Source organism: Sarcophilus harrisii, chromosome 1, assembly GCF_902635505.1.
Source record: "Sarcophilus harrisii chromosome 1, mSarHar1.11, whole genome shotgun sequence".
Lineage (NCBI taxonomy): Eukaryota > Metazoa > Chordata > Mammalia > Dasyuromorphia > Dasyuridae > Sarcophilus > Sarcophilus harrisii.
The window spans coordinates 273,074,428-273,096,068 of NC_045426.1; the positions used below are offsets into that span (position 1 = coordinate 273,074,428).

At 33.8% G+C, this 21,641-nt stretch overlaps 1 protein-coding gene across 1 annotated transcript in view; it reads right to left on the bottom strand.

The window, feature by feature from the left end:
- The window catches only part of IQCK (IQ motif containing K), a 129,928-nt gene that overhangs the window by 47,988 nt on the left and 60,299 nt on the right, over nt 1-21,641 (bottom strand). The window contains exon 7 of the mRNA XM_031942607.1: nt 8,787-8,871. Within this exon, the coding sequence (XP_031798467.1) occupies nt 8,787-8,871 (85 nt within the window). The remainder of the gene's footprint in view (nt 1-8,786; nt 8,872-21,641) is intronic.

A 21,641-nucleotide genomic window follows, 5' to 3' on the forward strand; every position in this document is an offset into this window, starting at 1 on the left:
ATCTATTTTCTATCTATCTGCCTATCTGATCACAACATTTTTGGGTAAACTGAACTTGGAGTTCCTTTCTGTCTATGAGCAGTTGATTTTAAATACATAATTTGCCCTATCTTTCCAGTACTTCTGGGGATTTTTTTAATATTAGCTTTTCGTTTTTCAAAATACATGCATTATACAGAGAATTTTCAACATTCACCCTTGAAAAACCTTGGGTTTCAAATTTTTCTCCTGTTCCCTTCCTCCCCGCCCCTAGAGAGCACATAATCCAATACAGGTTAAACATATACAATTCTTCTAAACATATTTCCACATTTATCATGCTGTACAAGAAAAATCAGATCAAAAGGGAAAAAAGAGAAAGAAAAAAAGCAAGCAAACCACAAAAATAAAGAAAATGCTTTATTATGTATGATCCATATTAAGATGGATCTCTTAAGTAGAACTCACCTTACTTATTAGCATCATCAGTTCATGTAAGTCTTTCCAGGCTTTTCTGAAATCAGCCTGCTCATCATTTCATATACAACAATAATATTCCATTACATTCATATGCCATAATTTATTCAGCCATTTTCCAGTTGATAGGCATCTATTTAGTTTCCAGTTTCTTGCCACTACAAAAAGGGCTGCCGTGAATATTTTTGCACATGTGGGTTCTTTTCCCTTTTTATGATCTTTTTGGGATACAGACTAGGAAACTTTTTGTAAAATTTTTTGAAGTATGGTCTTTAAGATGTTTAGGTTGTATTTTCCTTGTAGACAATTCTCAAAGTATCTTATCACATTTTATATCAAAGGTTAGTTGCTTTGGTTTGAAGAGATTTTTATTATCCCAATCTTGCCCTTATATTTTGTTCTGTGTTTATTCTGTCTCAGGACTTTTGAATTAACTGATCTCTTTTTTTCAAATAATTCATTTTGTTAGAGGTTTTCCACTGTTTATTCTAAATTGTCCATTTTTGTTTTTTTTGAATTCTTATTTAAGAATTTCACAGTGGATAGAGTACCAGCCCTGAAGTCAGGAGGACCTGAGTTCAAAATTGCTCTCAGACACTTAACCCTTCCTAGCTGTGTGATCCTGGGCAAGTCACTTAATCCCAATTGCCTTAGCAAAAAAAAAAAAAAAAAAAAAAAAATCTATTCTTATTTAGCATATCAACATTCGAATATTGAATTGGTAGTTTAGAGAATGGATTCTTCTTGTTGTTAGTGTTATGCCTTTGTATTGTGGCTTTTGCTTTACTTTATTTTACTTCCTAGTCGTTATTTATAATATTGGGTACTATTTTTTAGTGTGTTCACATCCATTCTTTTATTTTTTTTTTCAGTTTCCACACTGGGTTTTTTTTGTTTTTTTTTTTTTTAAGTGATGTTATTATGATGAATTCCTATCTATTTTTGAGAGTGCTCTTATTTTACTTTCTTTGGTATATTTCTTGCTCTTTCAAGGTGATGAAAAGCTTAGTTTATATATAATCTTTCAACTAGATACAGTACTGTAAGTCTGCCATTAATTATATACTCATTACTCTATTTCCTATCTAGACAAAATTGGAGAGCGAAATTTAGTTAGAACTGATTGTCTTTCACACCACCATCACTCTCACGTGACTGTAATCATTGCTATCTGGACTCCTCTTATCTCTGAATTGTCTCATTGCTGCCCATTCTACAAGAACCCAAAGAAAGTAATTAATTTCAGTCAAAGGAATTACTTCATATACAAAACTTTTTCTTTCTCTCTTCATTCCATAAAAACTTATTTGTCCTATGGACCATTCTTTCTGGGCCTTCTCTTTACTAATAAAGAAATTCTTGTTCATAATTTAAAATAGAGCTCATGGAGGCACAATGCTTATACATAAGGGAATGATCAAAGTATTTAATAATGAGTTACCTTGCAAAGTAGTGAGTTAACTATCACTAAAGATCTTCAAGTAGAGGATGTTTGACTTATCATGAAAGATATCATAAAGGAAGTTTCTTGCTGAGGTATGAGTAACAATAAATTATTCCTATAATCATGTCCAACTTTCAAATTATCTGACTCAATCAGAGTGAATTTCAAGGAGAGTGCCAGGTCAGGGGGGAAGATATGTTAGACATAGTGGTCCATCCATGCCCCTCACATCATATTATAGAGAATGATGGCTATTTGATCCCTGTAAAGAGTAGTGGTCTAGCAGGATGAATATAGAGAGGCTTGGAAAGACTTACATGAACTGATGCTAAGTGAAATGAGCAGAACCAGGAGATCATTATATACTTCAACAACGATACTGTATAAAGATGTATTCTGATGGAAGTGGATTTCTTTGACAAAGAGAAGATCTAACTCAGTTTCAATTGATCAATGATGGACAGAAGCAGCTACACCCAAAGAAAGAACACTAGGAAATGAATGTAAACTGTTTGCATTTTTGTTTTTCTTCCTGGGTTATTTCTACCTTATGAATCCAATTCTCCCTGTGCAACAAGAGAACTGTTTGGTTCTGCACACATACATTGTATATACTGCGACATATTTAACATATATAGGACTGCTTGTCATCTAGGGGAGGGGGTGGAGGGAGAGAGGAGAAAAGTCGGAACAGAAGTGAGTGCAAGGGATAATGTTGTAAAAAATTACCCTGGCATGGGTTCTGTCAATAAAAAGTTATTATAATAAAAAAAAGAATAGTGGTCTTCAAAATATAGGCCATCTACTCAAAGATCTTTCCTTTACCTTACCTTCATATCCATAAAGAATGATGGTGCTAAGTGTTTTATGCTTTACACTTAGTAAGCACTCATATAGTAAGCACTTATTAATAAATATTTGTTGAGGTAAAATTAATTGAATAGATAAACTTCAAAGAAACTGGCCAGATTTCCATGGGGCAAGGCTGAACCAAAGAGGTAAGTAATTAATCAGTAGAAAGATTGATCACATTTCAACCTCCAAATGATAGTCAATCACGAAGCTTGTGTCAAACCCAATCATACCTAACCTTATTCCTTAACATTTCCCCACTCCACTCCCTCCTTCTATTCTGCAAGCTCCCATTTCTTCCTTTCTAAGTCAACACAGGCCCTTCAGTACAGTTATATCTTAACCACAATTGAAATACCATCTCATTGGGAAAATTCACTTTTCTTCCTCACCCTCAAGCAATCTATGGGAAATCTCCCCCTCAACCATACCTATCCCCCCTCTCATAGATTACTTCAAGAATGTGGCAGAAGTTCCTTGGTAGGATGAAATCTGATTTCTATGGTAGTGTTATAAAGTTCCTCCTTATTATAAAGCAAAATAAGATTCTCTGCAACTTCTACCTATTCTATTGACTCCCAATTCTGCTCTTGGTAATTTTATACAAATTACTGTTCCCTCTCCAACATGATAGAATTTTCAAGATATGATCTCAGTTTCCCATAAGCCTCCGTGTTTCTAAAATGGATCCTAAAACCAAGCAAGGAAAATGAGAAGGAAAGTATCATGGTTCTGCTTGGGAAATAGTATTATCTCATATTTAAATAATGCTTTAAGAATCATAAAGTACTTTACATACATTATCTCATTTGATCTTCATAACAACCCTCCATCATAAGAACCTTTAAGATGAACAAACAATTTCAGAGAGATTAAGTACTTGTTACATGTCACATAATTAGTAAGCATTTGATGTGTACGATTCAAACTTAAGTCTTACTAACTCTAAGTCCAGCATTCTAGTTGCTCAACCACACCTATTCCCAGGATATTTTTAGGGATTTGCAGTTAAACAGTCTAATGGAGTGGAAAGAATATTTTATTTCCAAGAAGGAGAATTGGCTCAATGCCAGCTAAAACTGGGGGAATCATTCATTGTGTCCCTTTGAGTCTGTTTGCTAATTTATAAAATGGGGACAACAAAACCTGTATTACCCCAATACACAGGATTATTATGAACAAAGTACAATGTAAATCTCAATACTACAAATGTGAATTGTCATTATTATTATTATTGTCATTGTTATCCTCTTATGTCTAGACTTTTCATTTCATTGGTATAGGAAGTCTGGCTGTCTGTGTCTCCAAAAGATTGCATCATTTAGCCTGGGTTATAGAGTTAGTAGCACTTAACCAGGTCTTCTGAGCTCTAAGAAGAGCTGTCTCTAATCTGATGTATCAGCTGCTTTTCATGACAGTAAAAGGGAATTCAAATACTCTAAGAATAGCACTACAAGTAAACCCAAATAAAGCTTCAATGTAAATAAAGCGGAAAAAATTGCTGGGAAAAAAGCAGAACTGAAAGGACACAGACAATAGCAAGGCAGTAAAACGAATAACATACACAATAAATACAATTGCTCTTGCCTTGTTAAAATGAATACACTTTTCTTTTTTTAATCAACAGATTAAAAAAGATAGAAGAGGATAAATTGATAGCTGTAATTGAACATTTTTACTCTTGTTTTTTTTTTTTTCTTAACTGTTCTGAAAAAAGGAAAATCAGAGATCCTATGAAATTAAGCCATGAGCTTAATTTAAAACCCATGAGTTTTACCTGGCATGAAAAGCTGGAAAATATTTCTGTAGTTCTTTTAAGGATAGCATAAAATGTCCTAAATTAACGCCTTTGACTAGAAATGAGCTGTCATCTATCTCTAAACACACAACTAATTAATAATTCTCCAACTGATTAAAGCACATAAAAATTCTTTTGACAAATGGGTAAAAGGGTGATTTTTTTAAAAAATCACCATTCTTAGCCTCGAAAGTTTTCTCTCTCAAACCCCAGACTACACAAAAATGCATTATTCTAATGCAACTATAAAACTGATGAATCTTCATTTAGATTCAATGGAGACTTTTTTTTTACAAATGCAAAACAAAGATGGGTTCTTAGCCCCACCCAAGTACAAATAAATCAGATGTCTACACAACAACAACAAAATGTGTAAACTTTATTAATCTGGGATGCAGAGTTAGAGAAGCCACCCCATAGTCAAGACTATTTATGTCTGACCTGTGGCAGAGCATTCTTAGCTCATTAGTCTGATCAGCCACAACTGACACACTGTAAATCACACCAGCAAAAAATAACTTCTATAAAGTAACCTACAAAATAACAATAATAGCTGATAGATAGATATTGATAGATCACTAAGGTTTGTAAAAAAAAAAAAAAAAAAAAAAGCATACATCATCTCCTTTGTTTCTCACACAGTTGAGATTTGGATCCCATTTCTCTTTCTCCCTATTCAGTGCTTATGCCTGTATAGGATTAGAAATCGATTCATCCCTAATCTGGAAGATCTCCCAGAAAACTGAGTTTCTTCTTTTTGGAGTAATATAAGAAAAGTGCCCTCCCATCTTTTTCATTTCTCTAACTCCTCTTCCTTCAAGCTTTCTCTAGATTCCAAGCAGTTCAGTTTGTGAGTCCCAATGGGCCAATTAGTTTCATGCATTTTTACTTTTCTTTTAGGGTGCTCCACGTCTCCTAGTTATTCTTTTTAATGAATAAAGCATATTGAACATCTATTCACTATTCATTCTTTAAATTGTTGAATGTCAAACATTAAGCTTTTAAACTTTAATACTTCAATCAAGGTATCGTCTTTTAGAACAAATGACAAGAGCTGATTAGGTAAGATGTTATTGGCAAGTCAACATATGAAAGTTAATGTAAATCACTAGTTCTCTAATATGAACAACAATTTAGAGTAGAGAAGTGGGAAAAATTATAGATCCTAATTAATCTTATATTATGAGTGTCCACATTCAGGTCATAGAGAAAGAAAAGGAAATTTTATCTTTTTATTTTTCCTTGCTTTTCCTTCTCTATGACCTGAGTATGGACACCCATAATATAATTAATTAGGATCTATAAGTTTTCAAAGGCATTTGCAACTGGACAACATTATGCAGTAGACATATCTCTTCTTCCTTGCAAGAGATTTAAAAGAATTTCAAACTGCTGAGCATTATGAGAGTCATATATGAATTTAATATATATTGTTGTTAAGTCATTTTCAGGCATGTCCAGCCAACTCTTCTTGTCCCCTTTTGGGTTTTCCAGTAATAAATAAATATCTAGAATATATTAACAAGGCTAATTATAAAATCAGAGCTACAATAAAGCATTCACTCAAAATAGTCTTTCACATACTGTGTTATTTCTGTTAATGTATCTGGCTAAAATATACTTTATAATCGGTTTAAATGGTTTCATGTGAGACAAGTTAGGACACTGGATTTCTGGATGCAAAAGCAATCTGATGCCTTTAAGTAATCTCTGGAAGTCTAGAAGAATAGAAAGGCTAAGCAACTGGTTGCTTTAAGGTCACTGTTATGGATAACTGAAAATTACTTGTATCAGATGAAAAAGAGGAATGTACTATACTAGGAAAAGTACATTAAAAATTCAAAGCCTTTACCAGAAATAAAAGGAATACAAGATGACTCTTCACCATTATCATTGAACAATCTTCCAAGTCTTTGCAAAGTGCTATGATAAAACTGCTTTTAAAACCACATTTTATGTTTGTGGCAGCCCTTTTTATAGTGGCCAGAAACTGGAAATTGAATGGATGCCCATCAATTGGAGAATGGCTGAATAAGTTGTGGTATATGAATGTTATGGAATATTATTGTTCTGTAAGAAATGACCAACAGGATGATTTCAGAGAGGTCTGGAGAGACTTACATGAACTGATGCTGAGTGAAATGAGCAGGACCAGGAGATCATTATATACTTCAACAACAATACTATATGATGATCAATTCTGATGGACGTGACTCTCTTCAACAATGAGATGAACCAAATCAGTTCCAATTGTTCAATAATGAAGAGAACCAGTTACACCCAGCAAAAGAACTATGGGAAATGAGTGTGAGCCACAACATAGCATTTCCAGTCCTGTTTTTGTCCTCTTGCATTTTTGATTTCCTTCTCAGGTTATTTTTACTTTCATTCTAAATCTGATTTTTCTTGTACAGCAAAATAACTGTATGGACATGTATACATATATTGTATTTAACACATACTTTAGCATATTTAACATGTATGGGTCTACCTGCTATCTAGGGGAGAGGGTGGGGAGAAAGAGGGGAAAAGTTGGAACAAAAGGTTTTGCAAGGGTCAATGTTGAAAAATTACCCATGCATATATCTTGTAAATAAAAAGCTATAATAATAAAAAAAAATCACATTTATATACAGACTGATGAGGAGAGAATGTACAAACCAGGAAACTACTCTGCCCAATAACTAAAAGATAAAGTTTATTTTCCGATAGTCTGACATTCAAGACATTTGAGTTCCAAAACCATTCGTCTAACAATGTCTTCCACAGCTTCTCTACATAAATTTTCTAGATAAATTGATCTACTATTAAGCCCTCCCAGATCCCACTCTGTTTGTGTGATTCTGTTCCTATGACTTTTCTTTCCTGCTAATAAGTCTATTGTTGGAACCACCCATCCTCCCACCTTTTTCATTTCTCTAAATCCTCTTCCTTCCAAGGCTTGCCTATGGTACCACTTGTTCAGTGAAACTTTCCTGACTACTACCATTAGACAATCTTTCTCCAAATTTCATGTAGTTTAGTGAAGATTGGTTTAGGACAACCAGGCAATCTTCATTCCAATCCCACTTCTGATAGACATCAACCATGTGTTTACAAGCCATTTCACTTATCTGCTCCTCAGATTCCTCTGCAAAACAGGGATACTTTTGCACGCACAAGTCACTTCACTTGACCAAGGTGCAGGTTCTTCTTTTGTAAAATAGGGATGCTTAATGATACTTGTGCTATCTACTTTAAAAATAGCTTGTCAACATCATGCTGCTATATGACCTGAGTCATACTCATTATTTAAACTGTTAGTCATCCTTGTGTCGATTTATGTTTTTTTTCAAATATACTATAAATTCTTCCATGTCAGGGAGCAAAGCTCATATTTCTCTGTATCCTTAATATCTTGCAGAATACCTTGAACAAAGGATGCACCCAATAAAATTTCAGTGTGGTATTACAGAAAGAGTGCTACTTATACTCTCTAGGATAAATGATTGACCTCTGGGACCCATCTCCTTAATCTGTAAGATAAAGGAGTTGGAATAGATGATCTTAAAGTTTTCTTTGTACTATTCTAAACCTAATCTATGTTACTATGTTTTATTGGTTAGGGCTAGATCTAGAATTCCTATCCATTCAATTTTCCCAAGAAAATATATATTCTGTATATAAACTCTGCAGTTTGTATGAAAGCATCTTCTAAAAGAAGAAAGAAAATTCTTATCAACTGGTTCTGTTATAACATAGTCAAATTATATATCTATTCATATAGACTTTATCTATACTGATTTATGCCACACTAATCTTTCATAATGAACTGGTCTCATGAACATCTGTCAGACTTGGGCAGACTTCTACTACTGCTCTAAAAAAGATCAGAATAGCAACCAAAATTTACATGGCAAATTGATAGTATTTACTCTTCAATTGGAAAAAATAACCTGGGAGACAGAAAAATATCACTATACTAATTTTAACACATTCTACATATTTTGCTTGATTAAACTATAAATTTAGAGGTACTTTAAATGAAATAAAAATATATTTTGAAAAGATGTATGAATTGCTCTTCAAAATTTCTTTTAAATAGAATCACAACTATTTTCCAGGGATCTCTGGAGGTGTAGGTGTTATTTATAGTAATCTCTATCTATAGAATTTATTTAAAAGTTTTATCATGTGTTTTCTGAGTCACAAAGATTCAACATCAAACCAAATATGGTAATCACACATTAGTCTTACCAGATAGCCTCTCCAGAATGACTGGATGATGAGAGTTGCTTCTTCTTCTGATAGCAGGAGAGAGAGAGGAATTGGGGGCCTAGGACTAAAAAATGAAAATGGTTTCATTCCCATTTGCCCTTCATCCCCTAAAATATCTTTGACAGTATAATTGTCATTCTCAATAAATATCCTTATCCATTTATTTTTACAAACTGTCATTTTTTAATGAAAAGTAGTAAGCTTATATCACTAGTATGGTTTTTAACTCAAAAATAAAAGGTAGAATTTTTGAGACATTTTAAAACAATATTACATGAAACAGTTGAGAATATGATTTTCCTTTAAGAGAATTCATGAAGCTAAAAACCTATTTCCTTATTTTGCTAGCTGAGCAAGATTACTGCCATTTACATAATATTATATAGATAAAATTCAAGAATCAAATGAAACTTTTTTTCTAGAAGTTTCATTCTAGAAGTATCTTTATTGAAATCAGAAGGACTCTGTTGGTGGAATTGTGAATACATCCAACCATTCTGGAGAGCAATTTGGAACTATGCTCAAAAAGTTATCAAATTGTGTATATCCTTTGATACAACAATGTTACTACTGGGTTTATATCCCGAAGAGATATTAAAGAAGGGAAAGGGACCTGTATGTGCAAGAATGTTTGTGGCAGCCCTCTTTGTAGTGGCCAGAAACTGGCAACTGAATGGATGCCCATCAATTGGAGAATGGCTGAAAAAAATTGTGGTATATAAATATTATGGAATATTATTGTTCAGTAAGAAATGACCAACAGGATGATTTCAGAAAGGCCTGGAGAGACTTACACGAACTGATGCTGAGTGAAATGAGCAGGACCAGGAGATCATTATTTACTTCAACAACAATACTATCTGATGATCAATTCTGATGGACCTGGCCATCCTCAGCAACGAGATCAACCAAATCATTTCCAATGGAGCAGTAATGAACTGAACCAGCTATGCCCAGAAAAAGAACTCTGGGAGATGACTAAAAGCCATTACATTGAATTCCCAATCCCCATATTTTTGCCCACCTGCATGTTTTTATTTCCTTCACAGGTTAATTGTACAATATTTCAGAGTCTGAATCTTTTTGTACAGCAAAATAACAGTTTGGTCATGTATACTTATTGTGTATCTAATTTATATTTTAATATATTTAACATCTACTGGTCATCCAGCCATCTGCGAGAGAGGGTGGGGGAGGGGAAAAATTGGAACAAGAGGTTTGGCAATTGTCAATGCTGTAAAGTTACCCATACATATAACCTGTAAATAAAAGGCTATTAAAATAAAAAAATTAAAAATTAAAAAAAAGAAAGAAACCAGAAGGACTCTAAATTCATTCTAAAATTCTATTGAAGGAAAGTTAATTAAGTAGATAATAGAACTGTCTCTAATAGTTTGGATGTTTTCTGGATGAAGTGATTTAAATTTTTACATATTTATAAGTTAAGATCCATTTCTACACTTTAATAAGCAATAAAGCATCTCAAATGCTCTGTTAGCTAATAGTGCTAACTCACAGTGGGGTATTTATCTTAGCTTTTATATTACTCAGGAGCCATAAAATATTTTAAAATTACAGTTTTCTCTTGGGTTTTGTTATAAAAGACTTACAAAGGCATTCTTCATTGAAATGCTGCTCTATATCTGACTTAATAAAGTATTAAATTAAAATTTATAATATTAAATTTCACTCAAGAATACAAAGAACATATATCCAAAAATGACTGTGACTATTTGATGTAGAGAGAAATAAATGATTCAAATTACCAAAAGTAAATTGCATTCAGAAAATACAATTAAACATGGGATCAGCTACGACAGACACACAAGCAAGTGATTTCAATGCATCCCAGTTACAAGACAGACTTTGACCAAAAACAAAACAAAGATCCAGCTAAATTAATCAAAGAAATTGTTAATTCCTGGGTTGTGCACATATTTTAAGCAGGTGATTTTTTTCCCATTAAACTTTGAATTTTTTTTTAAGAATTAAAGATTATATAATTTGCATATTCAATTTGGTCCATTATAGAATCCCAGAAATCAAAAACAAGAATGATCTAAGAGATTATCTGGTCCATTTTCAGTGAATGCTCTGTGTGTGTGTGTGTGTGTGTGTGTGTGTGTGTGTCTGTCTGTCTGTCTTACTAGTACTTGATGTCTATGATTAGTCAAATCATTTTACAATGAGTGGTAAGGTTTCTGCTGCTTCTTTTAGAAAAGTGATGCACATTTAAAATAATCTACTATACTTAATTCTTCCCTCTTCCTTTCTCACTTCTTCTACCCACTTACAAACACGGTTCACAATATGCAAACAAGAAGGTTCATTCCAAAGATCATTATAGGGGGAGGGAGAAATGAGAGGATAGAAAGAGCAGATGTAAGAGGTAAAACAGAAGCAAGCTATTAAAAGCTTATTTTATCAGTTAAATGTTATCATCTACCATGACCACCACTATGCATGTTTTCCTATACTTCTGTGAAGATACATCAGTTTGCTGGAAATGGCATAAGGTCTATCCAAAGTCTAATATTAGCTAAAGGGAAAAAAGACTTCCTAGTTTTAGTCTTGCCTCCTCTTCCTTTGTTTTCCCTCATTAAGAACATTTCTTGGTAGTATAATCTGGGTAAGCTATACCTAAAATCAAGGCACACTGTGAGTTAGTGTCTATTGAAAATCATATCTCCTAGCCTTAGTTTGAGGTTGCTATTTCATTTTTTGCCATTTTAATTTAATTTCAATTTTAATATAAGTTAATGTGAATTTGTTATACCAAAAACTATAATAATTTAACTTAAAACTCAGATATTTAATTAAATAGAATGGCAGAGTAAATAACAATACAAATCCTATTATATGCATAGTGGGAGTTTCCCATATAACTACTGAGAAGACTATTCTAGGCTGCACAACTCATACCGGTCACAGCTGGAACATCTGGCTATCCTAAAGTTGCCATTTCTAGCTTCTCTGCTGAGCTATTGATGTCAGTGGCCAATGACATCTAGTGATACTATCTGAGGGGTTGTTTTCTTCACCATTGCCTTCTGCTAGTTCTCCACTAAGCCCCACTGCAATTGGATGCTTCTCCCTAATTGCAGTTGCTGTGGGCCTCTTCTTCCCGAGGTAGTATGGACACTCTTTTTGTAAGTCTAGCACACACTCTTAAGACTGTTGCAATTCTTTGGAAATTCACAGCTAAGGTCAGCATTGCAAATGTCCTTTTATGTTAAAAGTCAAATGGGATACATTAGGAAAACTGTTGGATTTGGAATCAGGGGACCTCAATTCAAATTCTACCTCTACTTTTGTGTCTAAAATAAAAACAAAAACCAAAATTCTTCTATACCCCAAAGTCAGATCTTTTGTGATTTCTCCCTTTTTTGTCATTCTAGTAGGTTTGAAAATGGAAGGCGTCCTTCACTTTATCTTTTCTTTACAAATCTAGTCAGTCCTCTAGCTTTGTATACTGTGGTGGGAAAATAACTGAATTTGAAATTTGAAAGTTCAAAGAGGTTTGGCAATTGTTAATGCTGTAAAGTTACCCATGCATATAACCTGTAAATAAAAGGTTATTAAATAAAAAAAAAGAAAGAAATTTGAAAGTTCAAATCTAATTTCTCCTAAACAGTCATTCAACAAGCATCTATTACATGCCTACTATGTGCCAAGCCCTGGGGATACAAAGTTAAAAGATCGTCCCTGCTTTTCAAGTTACAGTCTAACAGGGGAGACAATACTGCAGGGGTCCTCAAACTTTTTAAATAGGAGGCCAGTTCACTGTCCCTCAGACTGTTGGAGGGCCGGACTATAGTAAAAACAAAAACTTTGTTTTGTGGGCCTTTAAATAAAGAAACTTCATAGCCCTGGGTGAGGGGAATAATTGTCCTCAGCTGCTGCATCTGGCCGGCGGCCGTAGTTTGAGGACTCCTGATAGAGGATAAATTTGCTATATTAATAATAAAATGTTGGTAAATCACTTAACCTACCTGAGCATCAATTTCCTCACCTATAATAAGGAAATTGGACAAGATTTTTGCCAAGGTCCCTTTTGACTCTAAATCTATGACCCTGTTGACAAACAGAAGGCAGAATTTGAAGCCAGCACTTCCCTGGATCCCACATCTAGCACCTATTCCATTCACCATCCTGATTCTCAAAAAAATTCAAACCCCTAAATGCTATCTATATGAAACCATTCATCTTAAACTCTGCTAATATTTTCTAGTATATAAATCAAGAAAAAATTTTAAGACTGAACAATTAGTTTGACAAAGAGAACTGTTACTACTTTTTTCCCTGAGACTCCCAGTTTTCCTGTTTAAAATATTTTTGGATATCTGATCATTCACAGAGGGCAAGAGTATTATTGTTTTATGTGATTTAAAAGAGAATAAGAACTTCTAATTTTATAACCCATAAATTACATTAGTTGAAGGGCTTCCACTAGTAATAAAACACTGAAGTCTTTTGCCTCATAAGATAAAGCAAAATGAAATTTTTAAGAGACTTTTAATTAGTAATGCAAAGTTACCGTTATTGACAATACTGCTTTCATGATTAAATAATGGAGAGCTGTCTAGTTTATGAACTAAGAATAAATATGGTAAGGTCAATGCAAATCAAGAAAAATAGAAAGGATTCAATCTTCAGTAGTCACTAACAATTACCCATCATTTCAACAAGCTGGCTTGAAGGAGTAGAAGTCATGCCAGTGCTGGTTTTGTCCTTTGGAATATTTGCAACTGGCTTCAGGTCAAATAAAAATAGAATATGAGCAAAGCAACCCATTGACAGTAAAAAAGTTGGGGGGGGGGAACGGAGGACTATGAATACATCACCACAATCAAGGCAGAAGGCAGTTATAACTCTAGATGAAAAATTAAAACTGACAATTCCAAACCAAAAATACTTGCATGGTCTTACAATTTCACTGCTGAACATGTTTCCACAAAAACTATTTTAGTGGCATTAATCCATTTTTGAACACTTTTGAATCTTTAAACCATTTCCAAATGTAAATAAAACAGGTACTGACTAGAAAAATCAATAATATCAAAAGGATGAGCTTTGATTTCTGAATGAAACACTATTGTGCTATCTAGTCCTGACTGATTTTTAACTTTTTGGTACCTGTGTGCATACAGCTAATACTGAATGCAGTGATCTGTAGTATTCAGAGGAAGAATGCCATACCGTTTATATTCTATTAGAAAAGAATCAGCTTAGATTAAATCTTCTCTGTCTAGCTCTAGGTCAAGTAAAGGATTTCCATTCAAAATCTTATTTAAAGAGAAAAAAAGTAGGGAAAAAAACCTTCCATGATCCAGATTCTATGCAATTTTGTATACAGTTAAGTAGTTGAGATTGCTTTTTTCTGACTTCCAATCAAAACCATAATGAAAATCAATATCTGGGGGGAAAAATTATCTTCTACAACATCCCAAATAAAGAATCAACTAATAAAGTCTTTTTCAAGCTTTTACAATTTTTAATTTTCACAATTACACTATGAATATAATTAAAATGAATAATTTTCATCTATGATTTATTATTCACAAATAAAAATACTGCATAGCTGTTGCACTTACTCATGATTTGTTTTTCAACATGGTACCTCTGAGGTCTTCTATCATTGTGTTGCATTCTCAGCTATATGAATAACATTTGTTATAAGTATAGTAGAGCCTATCGAAATGTGTTTTTCCAGTTTTCTAATAAGTAATGATTATGATATTATAACAGAGGTCTTTCAGTTCCAGCTTTCCAATACATGCATAGTAGTTACAGCAGTGAGAAGAGAATAGCTATTAGGGATCTTAGTTATGAAGAAAGGATCTTCCCTTTTCCTTTTACTAATCTTTACCCTTGGAGATTGTCAAGTAGTTATTACCCTAGAAGCAAGCTGAATCATTCTCCTAAACAGAGAACTCAGTACCATTTTATCAAAACTATAATTGGAAATAGTCTCTGTATGCAGATAATAATGTTTAGTAAATAATGCACTGCACACTGTGTGATCTCTCCACAGCCTTCAAGTATTGTGCAGATGCTTTGGATAACTTGACAATCTAAATAAAAAGACATATAAGCAGAACCATGAAGGGGGGCAGAGCAACTGAGGTTTTGCTGAATTTAGAAGACATTAGATTTAGAGGATGTTGCCAATACTTGCAATCCTTCAGCAGCCTGATTAGCAAGAAAAATTAGTTCAGATAGAAAGTCACCAGATAGTGGACTGGAGTGAACTCCTTCCGCGCCACATCTTCTTTTCCCTATCCCCTACAGCAAGCTAGTGTCCTAAGATTTCCATTTCCCTCTTGACCCCCTTTCTCTCAACTGAAGATCCATTCCATGCTGCTTATCCCAGGTGCAATAATTCTTAGTTATAGCTCAGTACATAAACATTAAAATATTTCCTTTTTTGGTAACTGGATATTTCCTTTATGGTATTTCCTTTAAGATTTGACATAGGAAAATACTGGTAGGATACTGTTACTATGGCTTCATCTATTTCAATAAAGTAAAAAATTAGTCTTTTTGAGAAATACCCTTTTGTGATGTATGTTGTGCTCTTAAAAATGCTGAAATATATCATGCTAAAAGGTACATATGAAAATCTGAATAATTTGTGAAGTGTGATTCCCTGAAAATTTTTTCTTTGTTTATGAAGATACTCTATTGATTCGAAGTAGTGGGATGTGCTTAAAAATAATTTTTTTAAATAATGGAAATAGTTTTTTGGTGGCCAACCACATCAGATAATTTAGTTTCTAGTTAATTTCCCTCCAGTACTCAACCCTTCCTACTTCTCCACTTCTTTTCAGAACACCCATCTATCTCATCAGTGGTTTACAATCCTTGACATCATTCCCTGAATTCTCCTAATAGAATGTAAGCTACTTGAAGGCAAATATTGTTTTTCCTTTTGTCTTTGTAACACCAATATTCAGTCCATTATCTATACTAGACCCTGGGGGGGTATTCAATAAATGCTTGTTATATGATTATCTGTGGGGAACTCCACAGCATGCTGAGTAGAATGAACTACTGAACCAAAAAGTAGGATTACTTGTTAGCTTTTGCAGCATACCAAGTTAGTTATGGACTATGTGTAGTAGTTCAACCCTTAGGAATTTTGGGGATGGTGCAGCCTTTGGCTGCTTCTGGGCAGCAATGTGTGACTCACAGTTAATGTATTCAGGAACTCTAAGGACGAAAAAGTTATTGTTTTATGGATGAATGAGTAGGTCAAAGACTCAGTAGACCTTTATAAAGGACCTTTAAAACTTCTTTCACGGATTCCCTATAGCAAGTAGTGCACTTGGGGTAGTGAAAAAAAGGGACTGCCCTTACTCCTTCTTAAGCAAAGACAGAAAGCTGTGGGGATATGACAAGTAAAGCTCATAACATGTCTAGATGATTCTGACCAGAGTTATGGGTTACCTCTTCCGTATTTGCTCTTTCCTGACTATGAGTGACCAAACAGTATCCCAAGTGCCTGTGAGTAATCCTAGAGGCAACCTTGGGAGAGGTTTATTGATCCTGGATTTCTAGTTGGTGCTGTCTGCATGTTGTGAGTAGTTTCTAACAAATGTAGGAGAAGATGACCACTGGCCAGAGGATGATCCCCATCCATGGTCTAGAAATATAGAAAACATAAGACTTTGCAGAAGTCAATTCAAAGCTGAGGTGAAATACAAGATGCATGTTCAGCAGTCCTTCAAACTTCTTCATGTTCTGATGTTTATGCTCAGGAATATGTAATTCTAGTATTAATGCTTTTTAAGTCTCTGTCATTGCATATATGTGAAAGCCTTCTGTATGTAACAAAATGCCACACCTAATTTACCTTATAAAGTGAATACCTTTTTACTTCCTGACTTGAAGAAACCCTAGACATAAACCCAAACCATAAACCCAAACCAAGTTTTAAGAAATTTTTCCCTCATGGTGTTAGGATAGGAGATACATAGAGCAAAGACATGTAAGAAGAGGATTCTGACTCTGATCCTTCTTTTAGATGGCTCAACTTCCCCCAGGACTGAACCCATACAAGATTGCATGACTGAATGAACAGTAGATGGTTCCCTTAATATAAAGATAGAGTGCAGTGTTCCAGTCCCTTTGAGCTATTCCTTTCTAAGAGGATTCCCATGTTCTACAATTCTCCCAGTCATTTTTTATGAATTTAGAGGTTTCTAGCATTATTTTAAAACAGTTGTTTTAAATATGTTAAAAGGAATCTTCAAGAATAAGCATCCTAAATTGGCTCTTGGTGGTGATAGTTCCTGTGATATCTTTAATATATTCTTCAGTTCTATGCAAATACAATTACATAGTTTATCAATCATTCCTTCTATGAAATGAGTGGACTAGAAACTGTGGGTGTTATATGAAGATCAACGAAAAGAACTGGAGATATTTAAGCCGCAGAAAAAAAGACTCAGGAGAGAAAATTGCCATTGCACAGATGAGATGTGGTGCCAGGGGACAAAACTAGGAAATGTGGGCGGAAGTTGTAGAAAAGAGATTTAGGTTCCATGTAAGGAAAAAAGTTTACAAGAGCCATCATAACTGTCTATTAGGACTACTGTTCCCCTTTGCTAAAATCAGAAAACTGGATGATCATTTTTCAAGGAAGAGGGTTTCTTCTTCAGGTAAATATTGGGCAAGATGACTTCTGAAATCTTTTTGTAACTGAGGTTCTGATCTTTTTCCAATTGATTAGATCTGAATTTGTGTGGAAAGTGTTTTATAATTATGTTAATATAATTCCTGACTTTGTCTTGGCAGGTAGACTTCCAAATATTTTATATTATCAACACTTATTTTAAATGGAATTACTTTTTATATCTCATGGTGCTGGCCTTTGTTGGTAACATATAGAAATGCTAATGATTTATGTGGATTTATTTTGTATCCTGCAATTTTGCTAAAGTAAAAGATTCCAACAGTTTCTATTAGTCTTTTAGTTGATTCTCTAGGCTTCTCTAAGTATACCATCATATTATCTACAGAGTGATAATTTTGTTTCCTCATTACCTACTCTAATTCCTTTAATTTCTTTTTCTTCTCTTATTGCTAAAGCTAACATTTTGAAAACAATATTGAATAGTAACAGTGATGCTTTACCTGCATTTTGAATAACAAAAAGCTATTATTTAAAATAAAATAAAAAGTTTAGTTAAATTTTAGTGTTTTTTAGTTTGATAAATAAAAATAATGTCAATTATTAGTTATTCCATAAATTGCATTAAAACAATAGTAATTAAATAATTAAAACAATAATAAAATTCCCTAAGGGCACACTCTAACAAAATGAGCTGTGTGTTTCTATGCTTTACACTTGTTTTTACAGGTTCCTTAAGCTAGAAACATTAACAAAAGAAAATATGCTATAAAGACTATAAGGTGAGACTAGTCACATTTACCTTCTCATGTGAGCGAGAATGGAGAGGAACTCTCCATTTCGGTATATTCTAATTCTTAAAACAATTTTTTTCTTTTGTTTCAGCTCAATATTCTAACTCCTACTTCTATGCATTCTCATAAACTCTCTCCCATGCCTGCAACATGCTTCCTTCTAATCATGGCCTTTCTTACCTTTCTTTCATGCTCTCTGCTAGTACCACTTCTTTCTGATTTTTTTTCCAGACTCCCCTATTTCTTAATGCTTTCTTCTTCATTAAATTACTTCATATATTATGCTTATCTGTATATATATTGCAACTTCTCAGAAGATATGAGCTACTTTGCAGGGGTAATGGCCTCATTTGTGTCATGTCCAGTGACAAGTTCACAGAAGGCATTTACTAAATGTTTGCTGAACTGAATTTTTAAATAGATGTTCATATTAAGACATCAAACATTCAGTCTCCTGAGTCACTTTAAATTCTAAAAATACAAAGAGAAATCTGCATATACATAGCACAACAACTAGACCAATGTTCTGATTTTTTTCATCAACATTGCATGACAGTTTTATGTATTACTCCGAAAATGTTTAATTATGGATTTTAGAGGAAAGAACATTTTTAATATATACAATTTCATTTGAGGTACTGGAAGTTCAAAATATTTTCCTGCTGTTATAAAACTGAACATGAGGATGTTTTCATTGTAATGGGCTTGCCCCAATGTACAAAGTGCTGTTTTAATTTTTGTCCCTGTATTTTAGTTTTTTTAAAAAATGCCTTGGAGTGATGTGAAAGTCCTGTCTTACAGGTTTTTGTCTTACAACAGAGGATTTGGCTGGAAATCCATTTCACCAAAGGCGATCTTTTCTTTTTTCTTCTAAAACCCAGTTTTTGTTTCATTGAAGTTTTTACTTTTAACAATGTCTTTCATGAATCTTATCCCTTGGGATGTGAGATTAGAAAGCCCAGAAGTAGACCTATGAACTTTGTGCCTGTTTTTCTGCAAGTGAATCTGAACAAATCTCAAGTCAATTGTTTTTGATCCATAAGAAAAACTAAATTTTACTCTCAGCCTAAAAATTATAGGCAATGGTTTCAAAACTTCTAACTAGTTGGTCCCACCTGGAGCACAAAATGGGCTTGGAACTGTGTTGTGCAATTAGGAACATAAAATATAAAAGCAATGAAGTAATTCTCTAGCTAAAAGAAACACCATTAAATTCATGACTTTGTACAAAACATAGAATGGACATCAGAATATACCATTTAGAGAGAAATAAATAAGCAACTAAAGAAAAATGCATTTCTTAATTTTATAGCTGAAGAAGTAGAAGACTCAGTGTGGTTTACTCCGTTCAGTGGCTTCCTAAAGAACTCTATACCTTTCTTACTAAAACAAACCCGCCTCCAAAGATGAAATAGCCATTTGAGAAATACTACCAATGTTCTCTCTTCCTATGGGAAAAACACTATTTCTTTTCCTTAATGCTTTTTTTTAACATGATAAATTATACTCTCCAAATCTACTGTCCAAGAGGCATCTCAAACTCAACACATCCAAAACAGAAAGCTTATGTTTGTTGAGAACATCAAAATATTTTCACTTAGCTAACTATGCAACCTTAGAGCATCCTTGACTCTTCACTTTCTCAGCCATTTCATCCAGTCAGTTGTCAAGATTTATTATACCACCATAATCTCATATCCCTTCTCTTTCCTCTACTAACATAACTGCCACCTTGGTTTAGGCCCTAATCACTTCTCCCTGGAACTATTACATCATCCCTGTCTTCTATCTGTCCCTTCTCTAAATTGTTCCCCAAAAAGCTGGCAAAGTGATATTCTTTTAAAAATAATTTTAAAAATATTTTGGTATTCTGTACTTAACAAATACTAATTAAAATGAGTGTTTCCTCATACAAAGAACAACAGAAAGATTGTATAAGAAACTGTGACTTTCTACTATAAACAGCTTGTCTCTTTTTAAAAGCACTTGATAAATTCTGCATGTTAGATTTAAAGCTATCCTGCTTGCTTATGCTCCTCTCCAAACCTCCTCCTGTTCTCTTGTTTTTTAAATGCCTCACTGCTATCACTCTTTTTCCTCCCCCTAAAACTTTCCCTCAACATTAAAAAGAAAATAAAAGCCCTTTCTTGCGTCCAATATACGGTTAAACTGAGTAAATCCATGTGTAGATCACATCTAAAAATGTGTAACTTATTCTGAATCTTATATCCATCACCTCTGCCAGGAGGTGGGTAATATGCTTTGTTTTTGGTTCTCCGGAGATGTGGCCATCATATTTTTCCTTCCAGTGCAGTAACCATTCTCCTGGTTCTGATCAATTTGCTCTGTACCTTTTCATATAAGTCTTCCCTTGTTTTTCTGATCCATCCCATCTCATTTCTTATGGTGCAATAATACCCTATTACATTGCTCCTCCATAATTTGTTCAGCCATTTCCCAATTGATGAGAACCTAATTATTTTCTAGTTCTTTGCTACAATAAAAAATGTTGCCATAAACAAAATATTTTGCATATGAGTTGTTATTTTTTTTTAATTATATGCCTAGGAGTGTTATCATTGGGTCAAAAAATAAACATAATTTGATGACTTCCTGAACACACTTTCAAGTAGTTTTCCAGAATGGATGGATCATTTCACAACTCCACCAGTTAGGTATGGGTATGCTTACATTCTTCTATCACCTCCAACAATTCTCATTTCTTTGTTTTGTAACCAAAATGTGTACTAGTAAAACATAGGTCTGGCTTCATGATCCTATTCAAGAAACTCCGATGGGATTTCTTTTTGCCCATGGCACAACATGTTAACTCCTTTCTGGCTTTTAAAATCCTTTGGAATCTGGCTCCAGAAGTACTGAACATTACTCTACTTCACTTTACCTATATTCTAGCCAACCTGGCATATCATTCCTCATGCCTGGAATGCTCTCCCTCCTTCTCTCTGACTACTAATTTCCCTTGACTTTCTTTAAGCCTCAACTAAAATCTCACCTTCTATGAGAAATCTTTCCTAATTCTTCTTAATTCTAATGTCTCCCTTCTCTTAATTATTTTCTATTTATCCTATAAATAGCTTGTTTACACATTTTTATTTGCTTGATGTCTTTCCCAATAGACTATGAGTTTTCTAGCCTAGGGATTATCTTTTGCCACATTTTGTATCCACATAACCTGCAACAAAGTAGGTACTTAATAAATGCTTATTGACTCATCTACTGTCTGAGCACTGGGCTGAACTAAGGTATAATCCTGGTTATGTAACCCACTCAGAGTATGTCCTTGGAAAATCCCTTTGTGCCTGTCTACAAAATAAGATAAGGTCCATGAGGGCAGAGACTCTTTCATTTTTTGTCTTTGTATCTCCATCACTAGTAATGTAATAA